At 36.4% G+C, this 15,959-nt stretch overlaps 2 protein-coding genes and 1 non-coding gene across 7 annotated transcripts; 2 read left to right on the forward strand and 1 right to left on the reverse strand.

The window, feature by feature from the left end:
• Positions 1 to 1,665: 1,665 nt before the first annotated feature.
• LOC125468745 (OVARIAN TUMOR DOMAIN-containing deubiquitinating enzyme 9-like) lies at positions 1,666 to 6,296 on the forward strand. 3 transcript variants are annotated; one of them, XM_048565078.1, is made up of 11 exons: positions 1,666 to 1,899; positions 2,257 to 2,621; positions 2,724 to 2,965; positions 3,999 to 4,072; positions 4,635 to 4,689; positions 5,094 to 5,168; positions 5,280 to 5,353; positions 5,449 to 5,497; positions 5,594 to 5,678; positions 5,771 to 5,827; positions 5,945 to 6,296. In XM_048565078.1, exons 2-11 carry the CDS (start codon positions 2,291 to 2,293, stop codon positions 5,992 to 5,994), a joined length of 1,092 nt encoding a protein of 363 aa, XP_048421035.1. In that variant the 5' UTR covers positions 1,666 to 1,899; positions 2,257 to 2,290; the 3' UTR covers positions 5,995 to 6,296. The 3 variants fall into 3 exon arrangements, with proteins under 3 accessions (XP_048421035.1, XP_048421034.1, XP_048421033.1); XM_048565077.1 differs by having other exon boundaries at positions 1,693 to 1,925; positions 2,257 to 2,627; XM_048565076.1 differs by having other exon boundaries at positions 1,701 to 1,899; positions 2,257 to 2,627.
• A 623-nt stretch (positions 6,297 to 6,919) lies between these two features.
• TRNAC-GCA lies at positions 6,920 to 6,991 on the forward strand. The gene has a single exon. It is a non-coding gene; the product is annotated as a tRNA-Cys (tRNA).
• A 1,891-nt stretch (positions 6,992 to 8,882) lies between these two features.
• On the reverse strand, positions 8,883 to 15,718 carry LOC125467964 (pumilio homolog 4-like). Of its 3 annotated transcripts, none has more exons than XM_048565474.1 (12): positions 15,364 to 15,718; positions 15,158 to 15,206; positions 14,268 to 14,943; positions 12,702 to 13,551; positions 11,982 to 12,555; positions 11,752 to 11,893; positions 11,558 to 11,665; positions 10,794 to 11,006; positions 10,604 to 10,714; positions 9,763 to 9,957; positions 9,446 to 9,620; positions 8,883 to 9,366 (listed from the first exon to the last, which is right to left on the reverse strand). In XM_048565474.1, the coding sequence occupies exons 3-12, from the start codon at positions 14,931 to 14,933 to the stop codon at positions 9,329 to 9,331; spliced, it is 3,072 nt and encodes a 1,023-aa protein (XP_048421431.1). In that variant the 5' UTR covers positions 14,934 to 14,943; positions 15,158 to 15,206; positions 15,364 to 15,718; the 3' UTR covers positions 8,883 to 9,328. The 3 variants fall into 3 exon arrangements, with proteins under 3 accessions (XP_048421431.1, XP_048421430.1, XP_048421429.1); XM_048565473.1 differs by having other exon boundaries at positions 11,982 to 12,561; positions 15,164 to 15,206; positions 15,364 to 15,717; XM_048565472.1 differs by having other exon boundaries at positions 11,982 to 12,561; positions 15,364 to 15,717.
• Positions 15,719 to 15,959: the final 241 nt, after the last annotated feature.

The raw sequence follows: 15,959 nt of genomic DNA on the forward strand, positions 1-15,959 counted from the left end.
CGAACTCACACCCTTTCAATATGTTGCTATTAACTCAATATATGTAAAACTTGTATTTTTTTCTTATTTCTTTCTCTGCAATACTTGGGACTAATATATATATATATATAATGTAAAGAAAGAGATGTTGGAATGGAAAAACCATAAGAAAGAAAAAGGAGTTATTTGGGGTGCAAAACTGTAGGAAATCAAAACAAAACCGTAGGGTATCAAATGCAGAAGAAAACAAAACAGACAAAATTAAAACGTCCAAATCAATTATGTAAATAGACTTGATCTTCTTCTCTATTTAGAGAAGGAATCCCATCTTTTCAAACTTAAAAGGAGATCACTCCTTAACTGATTGAAAAGTCAATGGCATGTTTCAAAAAAGCTGTAACTCCTTATCTCATTGAAAAGCCAAAATCAATTGGCTATTATGCATAGAATAATAATAATAATAAAAAAAATGCTATGTATATAATATGGGTAATAAAACAAAACATAAATATATAAATATATATATTATTAAATAAAAACATAACTGCTCCAACAGAGACTCTAAAGTATCCTTCTCCCCACTTAGAGCAATTGGAAGGGGTCGGGCCATGGAAGAAACCCCCATGCTTGTCCCCTATGAACACGAGTCAAGATAATCCAATCAGGTGTTAACATGGTTACAATCCTCAAATAAAGCATCTTAACGAAAACCTAGAAGTTCCTCAAACCAAAACGTTTCACTAGTGATATCTTGTAATCAGCCAGACGGTGAGAAATTTTATTAACTTGCCATTTAATGTAGTGAAACGTGGTAAAATAATATTACAATTTGAAAAAACTAAGGTACACATGAACATATAACTATATATTTGACCTTAAAATCTTTGAAATTGCTATTTAATGTAGTGAAACGTGGTAAAATGATATTACAATTTGAAAAAAACTAATGTACACATGAACAGATAACTCTATCTTTGACTTTAAAATCCTCGAACACCCTCCCCTCTCCTCCTCTCTCTCTCTCATGCCACTCGATTTGATATTAAGTGTTAATAATTACACACATCTTATAATATACATAACTCATCAAGCACAAAAAAGATTATCAAAATAATGATGTAATCATTTCTCCAACATGCTTTGGAGTCATCATTACAAAATTCTCATGCTTTGCAGTCATCATTATAGAATTTTCAACACATGTATTATTATTTTATAAGAAATTTTAACGAAAAGTTTTAACGAAAAATCATATTTTACACTAAAAATTCAAACCTGGTACTATTCATTTTACCCTTTATTTTGTTTTTATCGTTAAAACTAAAAATTTTCAAACATTTTTTTTATTAATTTTTTTATTTTTTATTTTATAATATTAATACAAAAATTAACACCAAGCTGAAAGAAAATCTTTCTCCTTACCATCAATCCGTGTCACTACAACACGTGACTGTTTTTGTTTTTGTTGGAATGTCATTTGATACCCTAAATTATTCGATTTTCAGGACGATTGTTACAAGGGTCAAAGATTTTGGCTACATTTGTACCTCCCTTGTCTCAATTATATTCTCATCTCCTACTACTAGGCCCAAGGACGAACTCCGCATACCAACCTTGACAACCAACACGTGGCATAGTACGGGGACCTGGAGATCCCGTTGACTAATGTCCGCGTGTCAGATCATCATGGGGCCCGGTTCGTTTCCCTGTGCTTCAGGTTCCCATTACAAAAAGCGAGCCGTACATAAACCCCAACGGGAATTTTCCATTTTCTACAAAACACGCAAACCCGACGGCGGTTTCTAATTTCAACAAACACCTTCTTATCTTCCTCCCCCCAGGTGGCGTGTGCATTCACGACCCCTTCCCGTTTGGCTCCCTGGATTCTTCCGACCCCAATACCGTAATTTGGATTCAAAGGTGGTTTTTTTTTTTTAGTTTGCTGGGTACGTTGTAAATTCAAAGTTTGAAGCTTTTCTGGATTCGATTTGAACAATTTGGATTCTTTGGGATTAGGGTTTTGTGATTCATGTTCTACTCTGTGGAATTTCAGTTTTCAGGACTTGATGCGCAATTTATTTGTTTCTACTTTTGGATTTTACTGTTGGGTTGGTATAAAGTTCCCATTTTTGATTGAAATTGTGGATAGATTTTGAGGAAATCGATTATATGATTGCGAACTTAGTTTAATAGATTGCAAATGATGTTGTTTCCAGTGTTATGTTTATACCCTTTTCGAGTTTTTTTTCGGTTATTGAAATTTAATGGGGTTGCTAGGTACTTGAGGAGCAGAGGTAGTGTTGCTATATAGATGTTACACAAGCAGATGACAACATATAATCTTGATCCCGACGTGGTTCGATGGGGTCTCCATCTCTTGGATGTTTGCACGATGTCGAATGATAATTCTCATAGTACTGTTACGCAATACGACCAGGATTTTAGTCAAGTAGAGTATGTTAGAGAAGGTTATGTTGAGCCTTGTAATGTGGAGAATGATGAGATTATAGCTCAAGCTTATCAAGAAGAGTTGTCAAGGCTCACTTCTGTAGAAAAGTCAGGAGCTTCTGGTTATGGAGATGGGCAGTTAGAAGCGTCAATTCTTGCGCAGGATTGGCTTGGTGCTTCAAATAGGCACAATGGTACTGGTATGGGATACCGCAAGTTGACATTCTCGTTTAGTTCTCTGATTTGTGTTTCTGTATTTGTTCTCCTTATTGTGATGAAATGTTGGAAATCTGTAGGGCTTGAAAATGTTCAGGATGCAGTAAATTACTTTGGCAGAAATATGGATACCGATGATTATAGAAATAAGCAACATGAGGCGCATGATCCAAGGAGAATTGGAAACAACGAAGCAAATGATCACTGCGAAGGAGAATACTCAATTAATGGGGAAGACTTTTTGCACTTGCTGGACATAACAGATGAATCTTCTCTTGATGGTGAAGTAGGGAGAAGATTGAATCAGATGGCTTCGGTACCTGTAAGTTTAACTTTTATGGCGTCTTGGGGCTGCCATTTAATTATCGAAAGATTATTCATATCATCTGCTAGTGATCTATCCGAATATATAAATCAGTGCTTTTGGTTATTAGGTCCTGCCATATTGTTTCTGTTTTGAATTGGGTAAATCGCTATCTTTATCTCTCTCTGAGAAAAACAAAACAGAACAGAAGGATAAAACAATTGCATGCATTCACACCAAGTTGTGAGCTAGGGTTATACAAACTAAACGAAAATCTGTTTTCATCTTGCCAAAAAGAATAACTTTGTGTATAATATGTACTTGTACTTAGGACACACGTCCTGTGAGCAGACTGCTCAGTGTTTGGAACTTTCTTCTGCAGTCATGATAAACTGAGCACGGGCAATTTTAAATTGGTAGAAATTAGTTTCTTATATTTTTATTTGGGGGATGGTGTGAAAATAGATCAGATGTCCATTGTCATTCATAACAATCTTATAAGAACTGAGGAAATGAAATCTTGAAGAACTGATGAAACGAAATATTGAGGAAGAAGAAAATGAATTTCTGTATTTTTCTGTAAGTTTTTGCAGTTACAATATTCGTTAATAGGAAAATAATAAGAATAGGTATTTATACTTTCTATATTGCTTACAACTGAAGCTACTTTACAAAACCAACTGCTGACATGGTACTGCGAATTGGGGTAACTCAGTTTAAGTTTAAGTTTGAAAATGTCGAAGGAAATCAGAACCATGAAGTGATTTTGTCAAGACATCTGTAACCTGCTCGTGTAGGAACTAGGAACATATTGAACTTCCAAATATCCCTTCTGTACTCGCTCTCAGACAAAATGGAAATAAGTTTCCAAATGTTTTATCCTGGAATGTTGACCAGGATTCAGACATAGAATTGGTGGTGTAGGCAACACAGCATGCACATCTATTTTTGTTTTTTTGTTAGCAAACTTGATTGCAGCCTGCCATTACAAAATTTTAATATTTGTTTTTCTTGCAAAATGGGATTCACACTATGATCATTCTTTTGGCAGCATATTCCTAAAACGAACGAGAAATTACCCTCAGAGGATGAAGAGATATCAGATCATCAGAGGCTTTTAGAAAGGTATTTTATGTTATTTCCCTGTATTATATACTTAAGTTGTAAGAGTAATCAATTGTTGCCAGGGACGTGTTGTCAAAGTGTATTTCGGTCTCCGATTTTTTCATAGACTTGACTTGTCAATTTCTTATGTTATAAAAAGGGATACAATTCAAGTATATAGCTGTAACATGATATTGAACTAGATCCTGTATATTGCTGCTGATTCTCATGATGGTCAACCCTTACCACTTAAAATTACCAATAAAAAGCGCTTGTCAAAACTGTGGAAGGGTTCCTGTACTGGCCGTTAGATTATTGTGATTGACATGCAATCAGAGTCAACTTGAAAAGTTAAAAACATATTGATATCACTCCAAACACATAATGTTTGTGTGTCCTGGGAGCTATAGTGTCATTGCTTCCAATTATATTTTTCCAGATTATATTCTGTCATTTTTTTTATGTTCAGTCTTTGTGTGTGCGCTTGTTTTTTTTAACCCTGTTGGTGTAATTTTATTAAATATGAAATTGGTACTGAGTGTTTCACTTGGGATGTCTGATCTTTTTCTTTTTTTTTTAACAGACTGCAGTTGTATGATTTGGTGGAGTGTAAGGTCCAGGGAGATGGTAACTGTCAGGTTGGTGTTATTTTACTTTTAATTTCTTATGCTTGAAAATCTTGAAGTATACTGCATAGTTACACATTTTGCCTCTTTGCTGTTAGACATAAACGATCGGTCTATCATTTTTCCTTTAATTTTGAATGATAAACAAGAATTTACCGAGCTTCCAATTTTTGTTGAAGTACATCAATGTTCACAATGAATAATCTGATGCAATCTAGAGTGAGACAACTTTCCCATTTCTACACTCGTTCGATACTTCTTTCTTTCTAGATTGTAAATGCACTGCACAAATGTATATATGTTTTTACATGTAGTTTGACATATATAACTGTATGCTATCTTTGTTATGACTTGCAATATTGCAGAGTCCTCTTCTCAGTTAAGTTGATAGTGTTGCTATTGTCTTATTTTCCTAGTTTCGTGCTTTATCTGATCAACTATATCGTTCTCCTGAATACCATGGTGTTGTAAGAGACCAAATTATTCAACAGGTTGGTTGGCATTTCAGTAAGTTGATCTTTAGTAGTTAAATTTAAGTTATTCGGTGTTGCAGATGATATCTAGTATTTTAACTCTTTTTACTCATCTTTTTAATGTCTCAGCTGAAGAGTCACCCCGAAATGTATGAGGGTTATGTTCCTATGGGTTATGCTGATTATCTAAAGAAGATGAGCAAGTATTGTGCTAGTCTCTTTTTCCATGATTTTCTATCCTAAAGCTTACGTCTTTTTCTTGCTTATTTACTAATGCTTATTGACATGGATGAAATAGGAATGGTGAATGGGGTGATCATGTCACATTGCAGGCGGCCTCAGATTCGGTATAAGACTTGATCTATTGCTTTTACGTGGGTGTTCGTCAGGTCGCAGAGAAACTTATTCATTTGTCAACTGACATATCCACTCTTTTATTGCAGTATGGTGTAAAGATATTTGTAATAACTTCCTTCCGGGATACATGTTACATTGAGATCCTTCCACACGTTGAAAAATCCAACAGAGGTAACGGTTTTAGAAGTTTATATGTTTCCTTCCTTCATCCCCCCTTTAATCGTCACTATTCGGTCATGTTTGCTTATAGTTCACTTGTGCAGTTATCTGCTTGAGCTTTTGGGCTGAGGTGCATTACAATTCAATTTATCCCGAAGGAGGTAAATGAAAATAATCGGTTTTGACATACATCTACTGGGATTAAAAAGGACAAATGAAATGATAATATTGGTGTTAACATTTGTTATCTTTCCGTTGTATTTTGTTATCGTGTTCAGAACTTCCTCCCCCGAGCTTAAAGAAAAAGAAGAAATGGTGGAAACTTTGAGACCAGGAATCGACATTTGCAACGAGTTTTAGTTTTCGGTTGAGGAAGCTTCAGTTTCGTGTTGACGTTGTCTATATTGGCTCCTTGGAGCCGGGGCAGAATGGCGTTCCCTTGCTTGTTTCTGCTCTTCTGCATTTGCACCGAAAGATGATTCTTCACCGAGTTCTTGTACATGTTACATATTCTTTGATTTAGATTGTTTTTTTTTAACATACCTTTGATATAGAGGATTTGTCATTTCTTAATGTAAATAAATTCATCCTTTTTATTCTCAAATATAGTAAATCTTTCTTTCCAATCAATTTTGTACCTTTGCGTAATGTTTAGAAATGTTATAAGAAATTGGAGAAAATTAGAAGTAGACTTGATGCAAAACTAAGCGTAGTGGTGTTTTAATATTTATATAGCTGAACAAAATCAGAATACTTAAAAACTTAGTTAAATAAGGTTTTGTTGTTGTTGTTGTTTTGGACAAAATCAGAATACTTAAAAACCTTTTAAAACGAGGGGAATATATTTCCGCTTGTATGCTAGAATCTCCCATAGCACCATGGGAATGGACATGTGATCATTTGGTTATGGTGGTTTGTTATTTAGAAATTTATAGAAAATTAAAAAAAAAGAGGATCATTTATGGTTAGTACTGATTTTTCTTCTGGAATTTGAAGAAATGAAAATTTGTGGCGCTAAAAAATCTAGGAGGATTCGGAGATTGTGTCCGTTCATCGTACATCGTACGGTCAGTTTTTGTCAAATACTATTCATATTTAATTTAAAATAATTTCTGACCGCACGATGTACGATGAAAGGACACGATTTGAGAATCTCTAGAATCCTCACAAAAAAGATTCGGAGAGGGTCCTCATTCCTAAAAAAAAAAATGTTATGATGTAAACCAATTTTGATTAAAATATTATTAATCAAGGGGTCCATAGCTCAGTGGTAGAGCATTTGACTGCAGATCAAGAGGTCACCGGTTCGAACTTGGTTGGGCCCTTTTTAAACTCATTTTTAAACTGTTTTTCTAATTATAAGAAAATAAGGTAAATTACATAAAACTATTTCAACTATTGAGTCAGTTACAGTTTCATACCCCATCTTTAAAAAATGTCAATATCATACCTCATCTACGAATTTGTTACAATTTCATTTGTCTGTCAAAATGTTAACGTGGCTTGAGGTGGAACCCACTTTCTATTAAATATTAACTAAAAATAAAAAAAAAAAAAAATAAAATAAAATAAAACCAAAAAACCAAACCCAGATCCCCCTCCCCCTCCCCTGAAACTCCCCATCCCCTTCCCACTAGTTGAGGTGGTCGACTTTGACAGGAAGGAAGTGTTGGGTGGGGTGCGACGATCTGGGTTCAAATTTGTTGTTTTATTTTTTTATTTTTGGTTTTGAATGGGAAGGGAGGTGAAGAGAGTGGAGGATAGGGAGGTGGTTGGGAGGCTCGGGAAGGAGAAGAGGGCTGGGGGGGGCGGGGGGGGGGGGTGTTGTGAAGGAGGTGGGGGTGGGGTTCTGGGTTTGGAATGAAGGTTTTGGGGGCCGGGGGAGGGGGGGGGGGGGACTGATGGGGAAGATGGGAAGGGGATTTGTTTGGGGGGGGGGGGGGGAGGGGTGGGGAACGGGATGTGCATTTGGTTTTTTTTTTTTTTTTTTTTAATTTTTTAATATTTAGTTAATATTTAATTGATTTGTTTTAATATTTAGTTAATTTTTTAATAGAAAGTGGATCCCACCTCAAGCCACGTCAGCGTTTAATGGAGAAATTGACAAATAACTGACGGAAGTATGAAATTGTAAGATGAGGTATGACATTGACATTTGTAATTTACCCAAGAAACTAAGTAGAGAGATCCATCTCAATTTTCTATTTACAACATATACCTTTTTTTTTTTTTATTTTTAATTTTTGAAAGGCTTAACCTTTTGTTCATTGAAAAAAAAATTACGAACTTTAAAATTCAAATGGCTTTTTAGCCAAAATAGTTCATGAGATTTGCATAATTCCTCACTTTGGTTCTTGGGATTTGAAATCAATAGAAGTAGTCCTTGACATAGTCCATCATCAATCATTTTGGTCATTCTATGAAAAATCTCCATTAAACAAAAATAAAATAACGAAAATATCCTCAATTTTTGTCAAATTATTTTGGCCTATTGTTCTGAATTGAGGGTTCATTTTGATCTTATTTAACATATTTTTTCAACAAAATGAGGAGTTATTTAAATTTCAGAGACCATTTTAGCTAAAAAGCCAATTCAGATTTTATATTTGCTTTTCTAACTAATCAAATTCCTACCAAAAAAATGCACAAGGTGTTTGAGAGGCATCTCCATATGTTTTATTTGTCTTTGAGGAACAAGACTTGCACTGCAATCCTCAAACAGGCTTACTGTGATGAGTCTGCCATCGGTACTCGGTAGGCATCCCTTTTGCGGGTGAGGATGAAGCACATTGCTTTGATGAGGGAGTCGGCCGTGATCTTGAAGAATCGGAGAGTGAAAATCCGATTTATTTAGCGTTTCGGAAAATGAAGATGGAAAGGAGATTGCAGAGTGTTCTTAGTCAATGATTTTCCCTTCATATCCCCATGGAAATGAATTCCACTTAAATGTTTGACAGGAGTTCAAAATTACCAAAATTAGAAAAGAAGTTGGAAATATTTTTTTATTCTATTCTGGAGACGTTGTAAACTACGAAAAATAGAATTCAAACTTCGTTGCAGAGGGAGGAACTATCATGAATCGGAGAACGAATTGTTATGGAATCAACTAACCTTCGATAAATCTAATTTCTTGTTATTGAATTATGGATTGGAGTTCTCTCTCTTTGAATGAAATAACAGACAAACATCTAAGAAAAAACTTAGGGAAAAGACAAGTGCAAAAAGACTAGTAACATGTATATCCTCGAGAAAATTGCAGTATATTTACACTAAGTAATTCTCAAAGTCGAAAGCCCCAACATATATAAACACTCCCTATTTACCCTCTCTTTCAAAATGCAGTTAACCATTTACACTTGAGAACGTAATACAGACACTGAACCTTGTACCGGTAAATTCTCGAGCCCAAGGGTGACCGTCTTCCATGCCGAGTTTTTTCATGGCCAGATTAGATCCGGCGAGCCAAAATATATACTAGGAGGCGGATAGACAAAAACATCATATCGCAGGGGCCTCCAGATTCCATGCTTATTTACAACTATAGCTTCTCTGTATCGATCGAACTTGCTAAGATCAATGTCCATGTTAGCTGTACAACAGGTGCATACTTATTCATGGTGGCAACAGGAAAAATGCCTTTTGCTCGCTCCAGATTGGGCTCCTCAAGAAGAATACGAAGCTGACAACCCTATGCGCCTTTCTGCATATGATAGATCAAAATCTGTTAGAGGTCTTGTACTTTGCAAATCTGTACAAGGAATACGTAGGAAAAGGCTCACCTCCAGTTGTGATGAGTTTCTCGACACGAGAAACGATATGTTTGCCATAGGTGTACTTCTTCAGGGCAGTCAAATGAACCTTAATGCGAGAAAGAATCAACTCAAGACTATGATCATCACACGTCTCAAGAACCTTTTGCACAACATAGTTTCCAAACGGATCCTTCATTATGGCCTGCACAATTGCATTTGAAATTTCTGGTTATGCATCAAAAAATTTGATCAACACGCTAATTTCATGTTAAAATTTCCATAGCTAGTATAGACTATCTTGAAAGCATATACTATCTTTGGTATGGAAAACGTTAATTTTAGACCTGTAAGGGCTCATTTTCATCAGTCGAACCCAGCATCTCATTCACTAAAAACTGACGCTCCTCAGCATTCCCAAAAGTTAAGCACTTCTCCACAACATTAGAAGCAAACTTCTGCTGACTCATCTTCACAATTTGTCCTGCAAGCTTGTGGATGATTGCAGTCCGTTCGTGCGGTTTACCATGTTCAAGGATGTGCTACCAAACATGAGTATTTATATTAGATACGCACAGTTGAAGATATGTACACGAGTATTTCCATCAGGTATATATAGTTGATGATGTTACATATCAAAAATAGCACAGGGTCTTAAAGCAAAGACATGACACGACTACTATCGGTTGTGAAAACAAAAGTGAGAACACACCATAAACCACATCGGCTTTCAATCAAAGAAAAAGACAATCAAATACCTTGGAATCCAGTTTTGTCTTAATGCTCAGAAGAATCTCAAAAAAGACATCACAGGAGCCATATCATGAATAGTATAAACTACAAGGCGTACGATCTATTCAATGAAAACAAAAATATAAAGTACCTCGGAATCCAGTTTTGTACACTTGCCCAGAATAATCTTAAACAAGAAGAATTCTGGTTATTAGGTTCATAATATTTGCTAAGCAATTAAGTTACTGCTAGGCCAATATGACCTCTCATGCACAAAAATCCAATGTTCTTTTTCCCTTTGTTTGGAAAACATGTCATCCAAAACAATGCACATTTTCTGGAACATAACTCGTTTAACAAAAACAAAATAAAACAAATCCATGGCTATCTATGGAAAAACTAAACAAATAAATATAACCCAGCAGCTCAACCATATATATACTGAGTATTGAATACCTGAATGACATAATTTCCATATTGATCTTGTGCCAAAATGCATACAGATTGCATGATTTCATCCATGATTTTTTGTTGCATGTTTGAATCATTGCAATGTTCCAGAACCCTCTGTAGGCACCAAAAGGGATCACACAAGTAATATATAAAGAATCCCTACACAGGGGAAGAAGATGCAAACACAACTAACCTGTATAACCCGGCAACCATAAGGATGAGTGGATAGTGCGACAACTTGCCCATAGAAGGATGAAATTATAAATTGGATTTTATCTTGAGTGATGCATTCTATACACTTCTGAATGACATGATTCCCATTCTGATCATGAACACATTTCATGATTGAACCATCAAGCTCCGACACCATCTGTGCCTGCTGATTCACATCAACTGCTTCCAAAGCCTGGTGTAAAACTTAGAGCATTTATACTTATTTTCCAAGTGCAATTCATCTCATACCAGAGTTAAACAATGCTTAAATAATATGATGATTGGGTCATTGTTTTTCTCCATGTGCCAAAGCATCGTTTCATAACAGAGGAGGGAAGCAGAGTAACATATACAGTCATCTGTCACAATGAAGGTTATACAAGACACTAGCATTGTGTTTATACGTAACATGTGGAAGGCATCTTTCTTGGATTTTTCTAACACTCCAATTTCATTTACAACTGTCTTTTTTCCTCACCCAATACGAACATCACATGAAGCTACTGCTAGGCAAATACAATATAATACATTATTTGCTCGTAGCAATGAAGCATGTAAGTGGCACGAGTAACAACATACACTATGATAGAAAGAGTTCTGCCAAAGTAAAAACTGGACAAAAGGAATTCATATACATGCTATGCAAATTTTGAGGCAGATCAAAAGTGTGAAGCTAACACGTGGAAAGGCATTGCTAAAAAGATAGAAACAAGTAGATCAAGATTTTGAGAATCTGGAAGTCACCTTCTGGATCACTCTACAACCATACATTTGAAGACTGAGAGGCAAAATATGGCCAGTAAGTTGGCTGGTTAATTCTTTTTTTTGGCTTTCTGTACCATGCTCAAAAAACTGCAATTTTCAAGAACAATAGAATTAATAATTTTAAATAGAAGGAAGGAAATTTCAAGTATTTGAAATAAAGAGATCAATCATACTTTCTGTACGACATAATTTCCGAATACATCAGTCATCAAGGTGCGAACATGAGGAATAATCTCTGGAAATATCTTCATTTTTTCTTCCACAGTGGCAGTTTCTAGTTTCTGCTGAATAAAGCGACTTCCATACTGGTCGGTACTACAATTTAGAGCAGAAGAAATTGAAGTCAGAATTGCTGCCAAAGCAACCTAAGAAGAATATACACTAAAGAAAACACTATATATACCTGAATTCCACTACATGATCAACAATGTCTGCAAGTTCAAAAGACTTGTTCTTGTTGTTCTTGAATTCATCTAATAATGATGATGCATGTCGTCGTTCTAGGTCCTTTCCAATGTCTGAGTTCCAGGAGCTAACTGACCCTCCCATTGAACTTCTCAACATAGAATTAAAGCGTGCAATCTTCTCACTCTCAAACATTGGACTACCAGGCCCAATAGAAGGATGCAGATAATTTTCTATTGGATTTCCAGGATACATACCAAGCCCATATGGTGGGTTCCCATAATAACCATGATTAAAACCACCAGATTTACCTAAAAGTGACAACTCATACTGTTGCTTCCTTTGAACAAGCAATGCCTCAAGATATGCCTTCTGAAGCCCCTCTAAGTCTCCATGCAAAGTACCAAAGTGGTTTTTACTCGGAGGATAACCACTTGGACTAGTTACATTACGTGTTGCATAATCAGTTCTTTGCAAAAACTGAATATAAGATGGGTCCATAACAGAAGAATGGAGACCAGGCCCTACTTTGTTTCCCAGTCTGTTCAGACCTTGTTCATCACCTCTAGCTACTGCACCTGAAAAAGAAAAGGAGGGAGGGAGAGAGAGAGAGAGATTGTCAATGCTAAGTGCTACCTGACTATTCAACCAAGGTACTCTGCTGGTTTTAAAAATAAAAAAATTGTTGCAGATGAAATTTAAGAAACTACACAATTACCTGCATCAAGATGATCATTAATTTTCATATTCAACTTCGGATTTACAGGATAGGTCCCAGCAACATGGCCATCAAAGTCCAAACCTGGCGTATTTGCTTCTTGGTAAGGAACATTAGATCCCTCCAAAGCTCCAAAGTCTGAAGCACTCCCGTTTGAGTAAAGACTGGGAGAAGAAGTTCTTCTTGAAAAATTAGCTTGCCCAGTGGATGTAGTACGGTTTGTTATGATTCCATTTTTCTTTGCTAGATGAGCATAATTAGTAGGAAGAGAAAAAATTTCAGCATTTGCCTTCTCTAACAGTTCCTGCTGCAGCCTCTGGTTATGCCCATTTGGCATCTTAAACAGAAAATCATGCTGATTATCAAGATCCACATGAAGCTGCGACTGAATACGTCTATCATCATCTACAGGTCTAATTTTTGACAGGCTTAAGCCAGAAAAATTGACTGAAATATCCGCCAGATCATTCATGCTGGAAGAATGATCATTTCGAATATCTAGACTAGCAACATTCTTCCTCTCGGTTGGGAAAACTCTACTCCCTACAGGGGGGAGGCCAAAACTGTTAGACCTCCCAAGTAGTTGTTGTTCAGGGGTTCTGCTTCTTAACAAAGAAGGCCCGACAGCAGATGCAAAGGAATTAGAAGTTGTTGACCCATGGCTCTGAACTCCCACCAGGCCACGTGAAGCTCTTCCATTATGCATACCCTCTGCAGACTCCACTCCATTAGATAACCCAACTGGATGGGGATCAGCCATGCCTGTGGAATCCATGATATCACCAAATGCGTTACGACTTGATGGCCTTGACAGGGGACCTGACAAGGAGGCAGTTTGATCAAGTCCTTCCTGCAGCATATGTCAGTTATTAATTACACGACACAAAAAAAAGAAACAAGAAATAGCACCAAAGCACTTCTTTCCAAACCAAATTGTTTGGATTTACTTGGAAAAGTGCAGGTATAAGCATATCAATTAAAGAATATGAATAATGAAAACTTTCTGCAACTAATATTCATCTGCACCTTTTCTGGATATTTGAAAAGGAAAAGGAAAAAAAATGACAAAAGAAATGAGAACCTAGACAGTGGTAAATAAAAGTACAGCATGATGCATTCAACATGTCATGCGCATATAATACAACAGCTAGCAAGATGGAAAGGTTCCATTAGATGCCACCACATATAGTTGCAAGAGTAATTCTAAGAGCAGGATCATGCTTTTAGGATCTTAGCTACATCCTTGCTCTGCATCCCTGTGTGAAGGTGAACCAGCCCTTATGGAAAATGTGTGATCTCGTGTATTATGCAATAAATATCAAATGTAAACTAAAAGCTATCTGTAATGCAAGCTTCAAACTGACATCTAACTGAAATACTAATCAAAACGGGCAGGTATCACCAGCATCAAAATACTAAGGCATACAAAATTTGAGAAAGAAACAAATGTCAAGATTAGCAGTTAAAGGGAATCCAAAAAAAAAAATGCAGTACAAAACCATGCAATCAAAGTCTAACCTAGAAACTACATAAATAATACAGAAGAAAGTCTTCACAATAGATTACCTGAAAAATGTCAGCAAAACTCTTTCTCCTTCCACCAAGCCCAGTTGTCGACAAACCAATCAAACCATCTGAGCTTCTATCAAGCCACTCAGATGAAGTCTGTTTAGGGAGATTGCTCCCATTAGCATTCCTCAGTTCCATCATATCGTTCTCTGCCTTTTGTAGCCCCAACTGCGTGGCAAACAGCGACAAACTATCACGATCATCAGCCAACTTCTTCCTCCTCCAGTCTCCAATGCCCTCAAAAGAAGACCCGCCACCCTGAAACCTTTGTGCAACACGCCAATCCTCTCTTGACAACAACGGTGGAGGCAATCTTGGGTTAATGTTATCATGTGAATAGTAGTATGAAAGATATGCAGGATGAGATCGAATCTCATCTTCGGACAAAACCCCATTGTTATTACTAATCCTACTAGTCACATCCCTAAAGTCTGAGTTCCTAAAGAGACTACTGACAGCAGTTAGCGATCCCTCAACAGTTGGCGGGGCACTGCCGCTCCTATACATATTCATGTCCCTCTCCCGATGAATGGCATGCTGATTGCGCTGCTCTCTCAGAATCAATTCAAGCTCACTCTGTAAAGCATCTTCTAAATTCCCATTGGGTCCTTGCCGATTACTGTCTCGGGTTGATAGCATATGTATGTTACTGCCAGTAGTCATTTCCACAACTCTAAATTATCACAAACAAACAAAAAAAAAACACAGAAATTAACAGAAATTCTCAAAATTCAGCTAGTTTTCGCACGAAAAATCGTAATCATTAAGAAAAGTAACAATTGGCTAACTTTTGGTGCACCCAAATGATCAAAAAACCTTATAATTACACAATTCAAAAAGTATAAAATACTAGAAAAAGAACAATATTCGAAATGAAAATTTCGTACCTTTACCTTCACATCGATCAAAACAATACGATCAAATCCCCAACAAATCCTGGGACAAATCAAGGAAAACATCAAAATCAGCAAACCCAATTATATATGATCACACCAAAAAACAACCTCAAAACATACAAAGTCATTGTAAATTTCATAAATTGTATCGAAATTGGTACTGAAACCGGAGAAATGATCAAACGGCAAGGACTTACGTCACAGAACTGATTACGAGGGAGCTACACCAATAATCCAATTGCTATATGTACAGAAAAAAAATATAACAAATGTATATGTATATATGTATACACGATCAAATGTACGAGAAGGTGAAGCTTTTCTGATCGAAAATATAGGCGAAGAATTTTGGAACAATCCCAAGGGTTAGAGAGAAAACTTTACAGAGAGGGGAAGAGAGAGAGGGAAGAGAGATGAGATCGTGTGGGCCTGATATCCTTTCGAAACGGCCGCTTTAATTTTTGGAGAGAGAAAGAGACTGGAGAGAGAGTTTTGGTGGGTACGAGGCGGGAAGAGAGGAGAGGGTGGACCGTCTGATGTGAGGAATGGAGGGGGAACGGTAACTTGCATGGACGAGTTGTGACAAATTTTATTTATTAGGCCTTCGCTTCTAGTTGGGTTTTCAATTCATAACCGACAAATTGACATGAAATGGATTCAGTGTCGCGTGATGATCAATCCTTCGTGTAAGTCTTTCTCTATGCTAGCGGTTGTTTGGTTTGTCATAAGTGTTGTCCCATTTTTTATACTTTATGGTTTTTTATATTAATAACATGTCTAATATATGGGTAAG

The sequence above is a fragment of a genome, unplaced genomic scaffold (assembly GCF_019419815.1).
Source record: "Pyrus x bretschneideri cultivar Hongxiangsu unplaced genomic scaffold, Pyrus_bretschneideri_v1 Contig4, whole genome shotgun sequence".
Taxonomy (NCBI): Eukaryota; Viridiplantae; Streptophyta; class Magnoliopsida; order Rosales; family Rosaceae; genus Pyrus; species Pyrus x bretschneideri.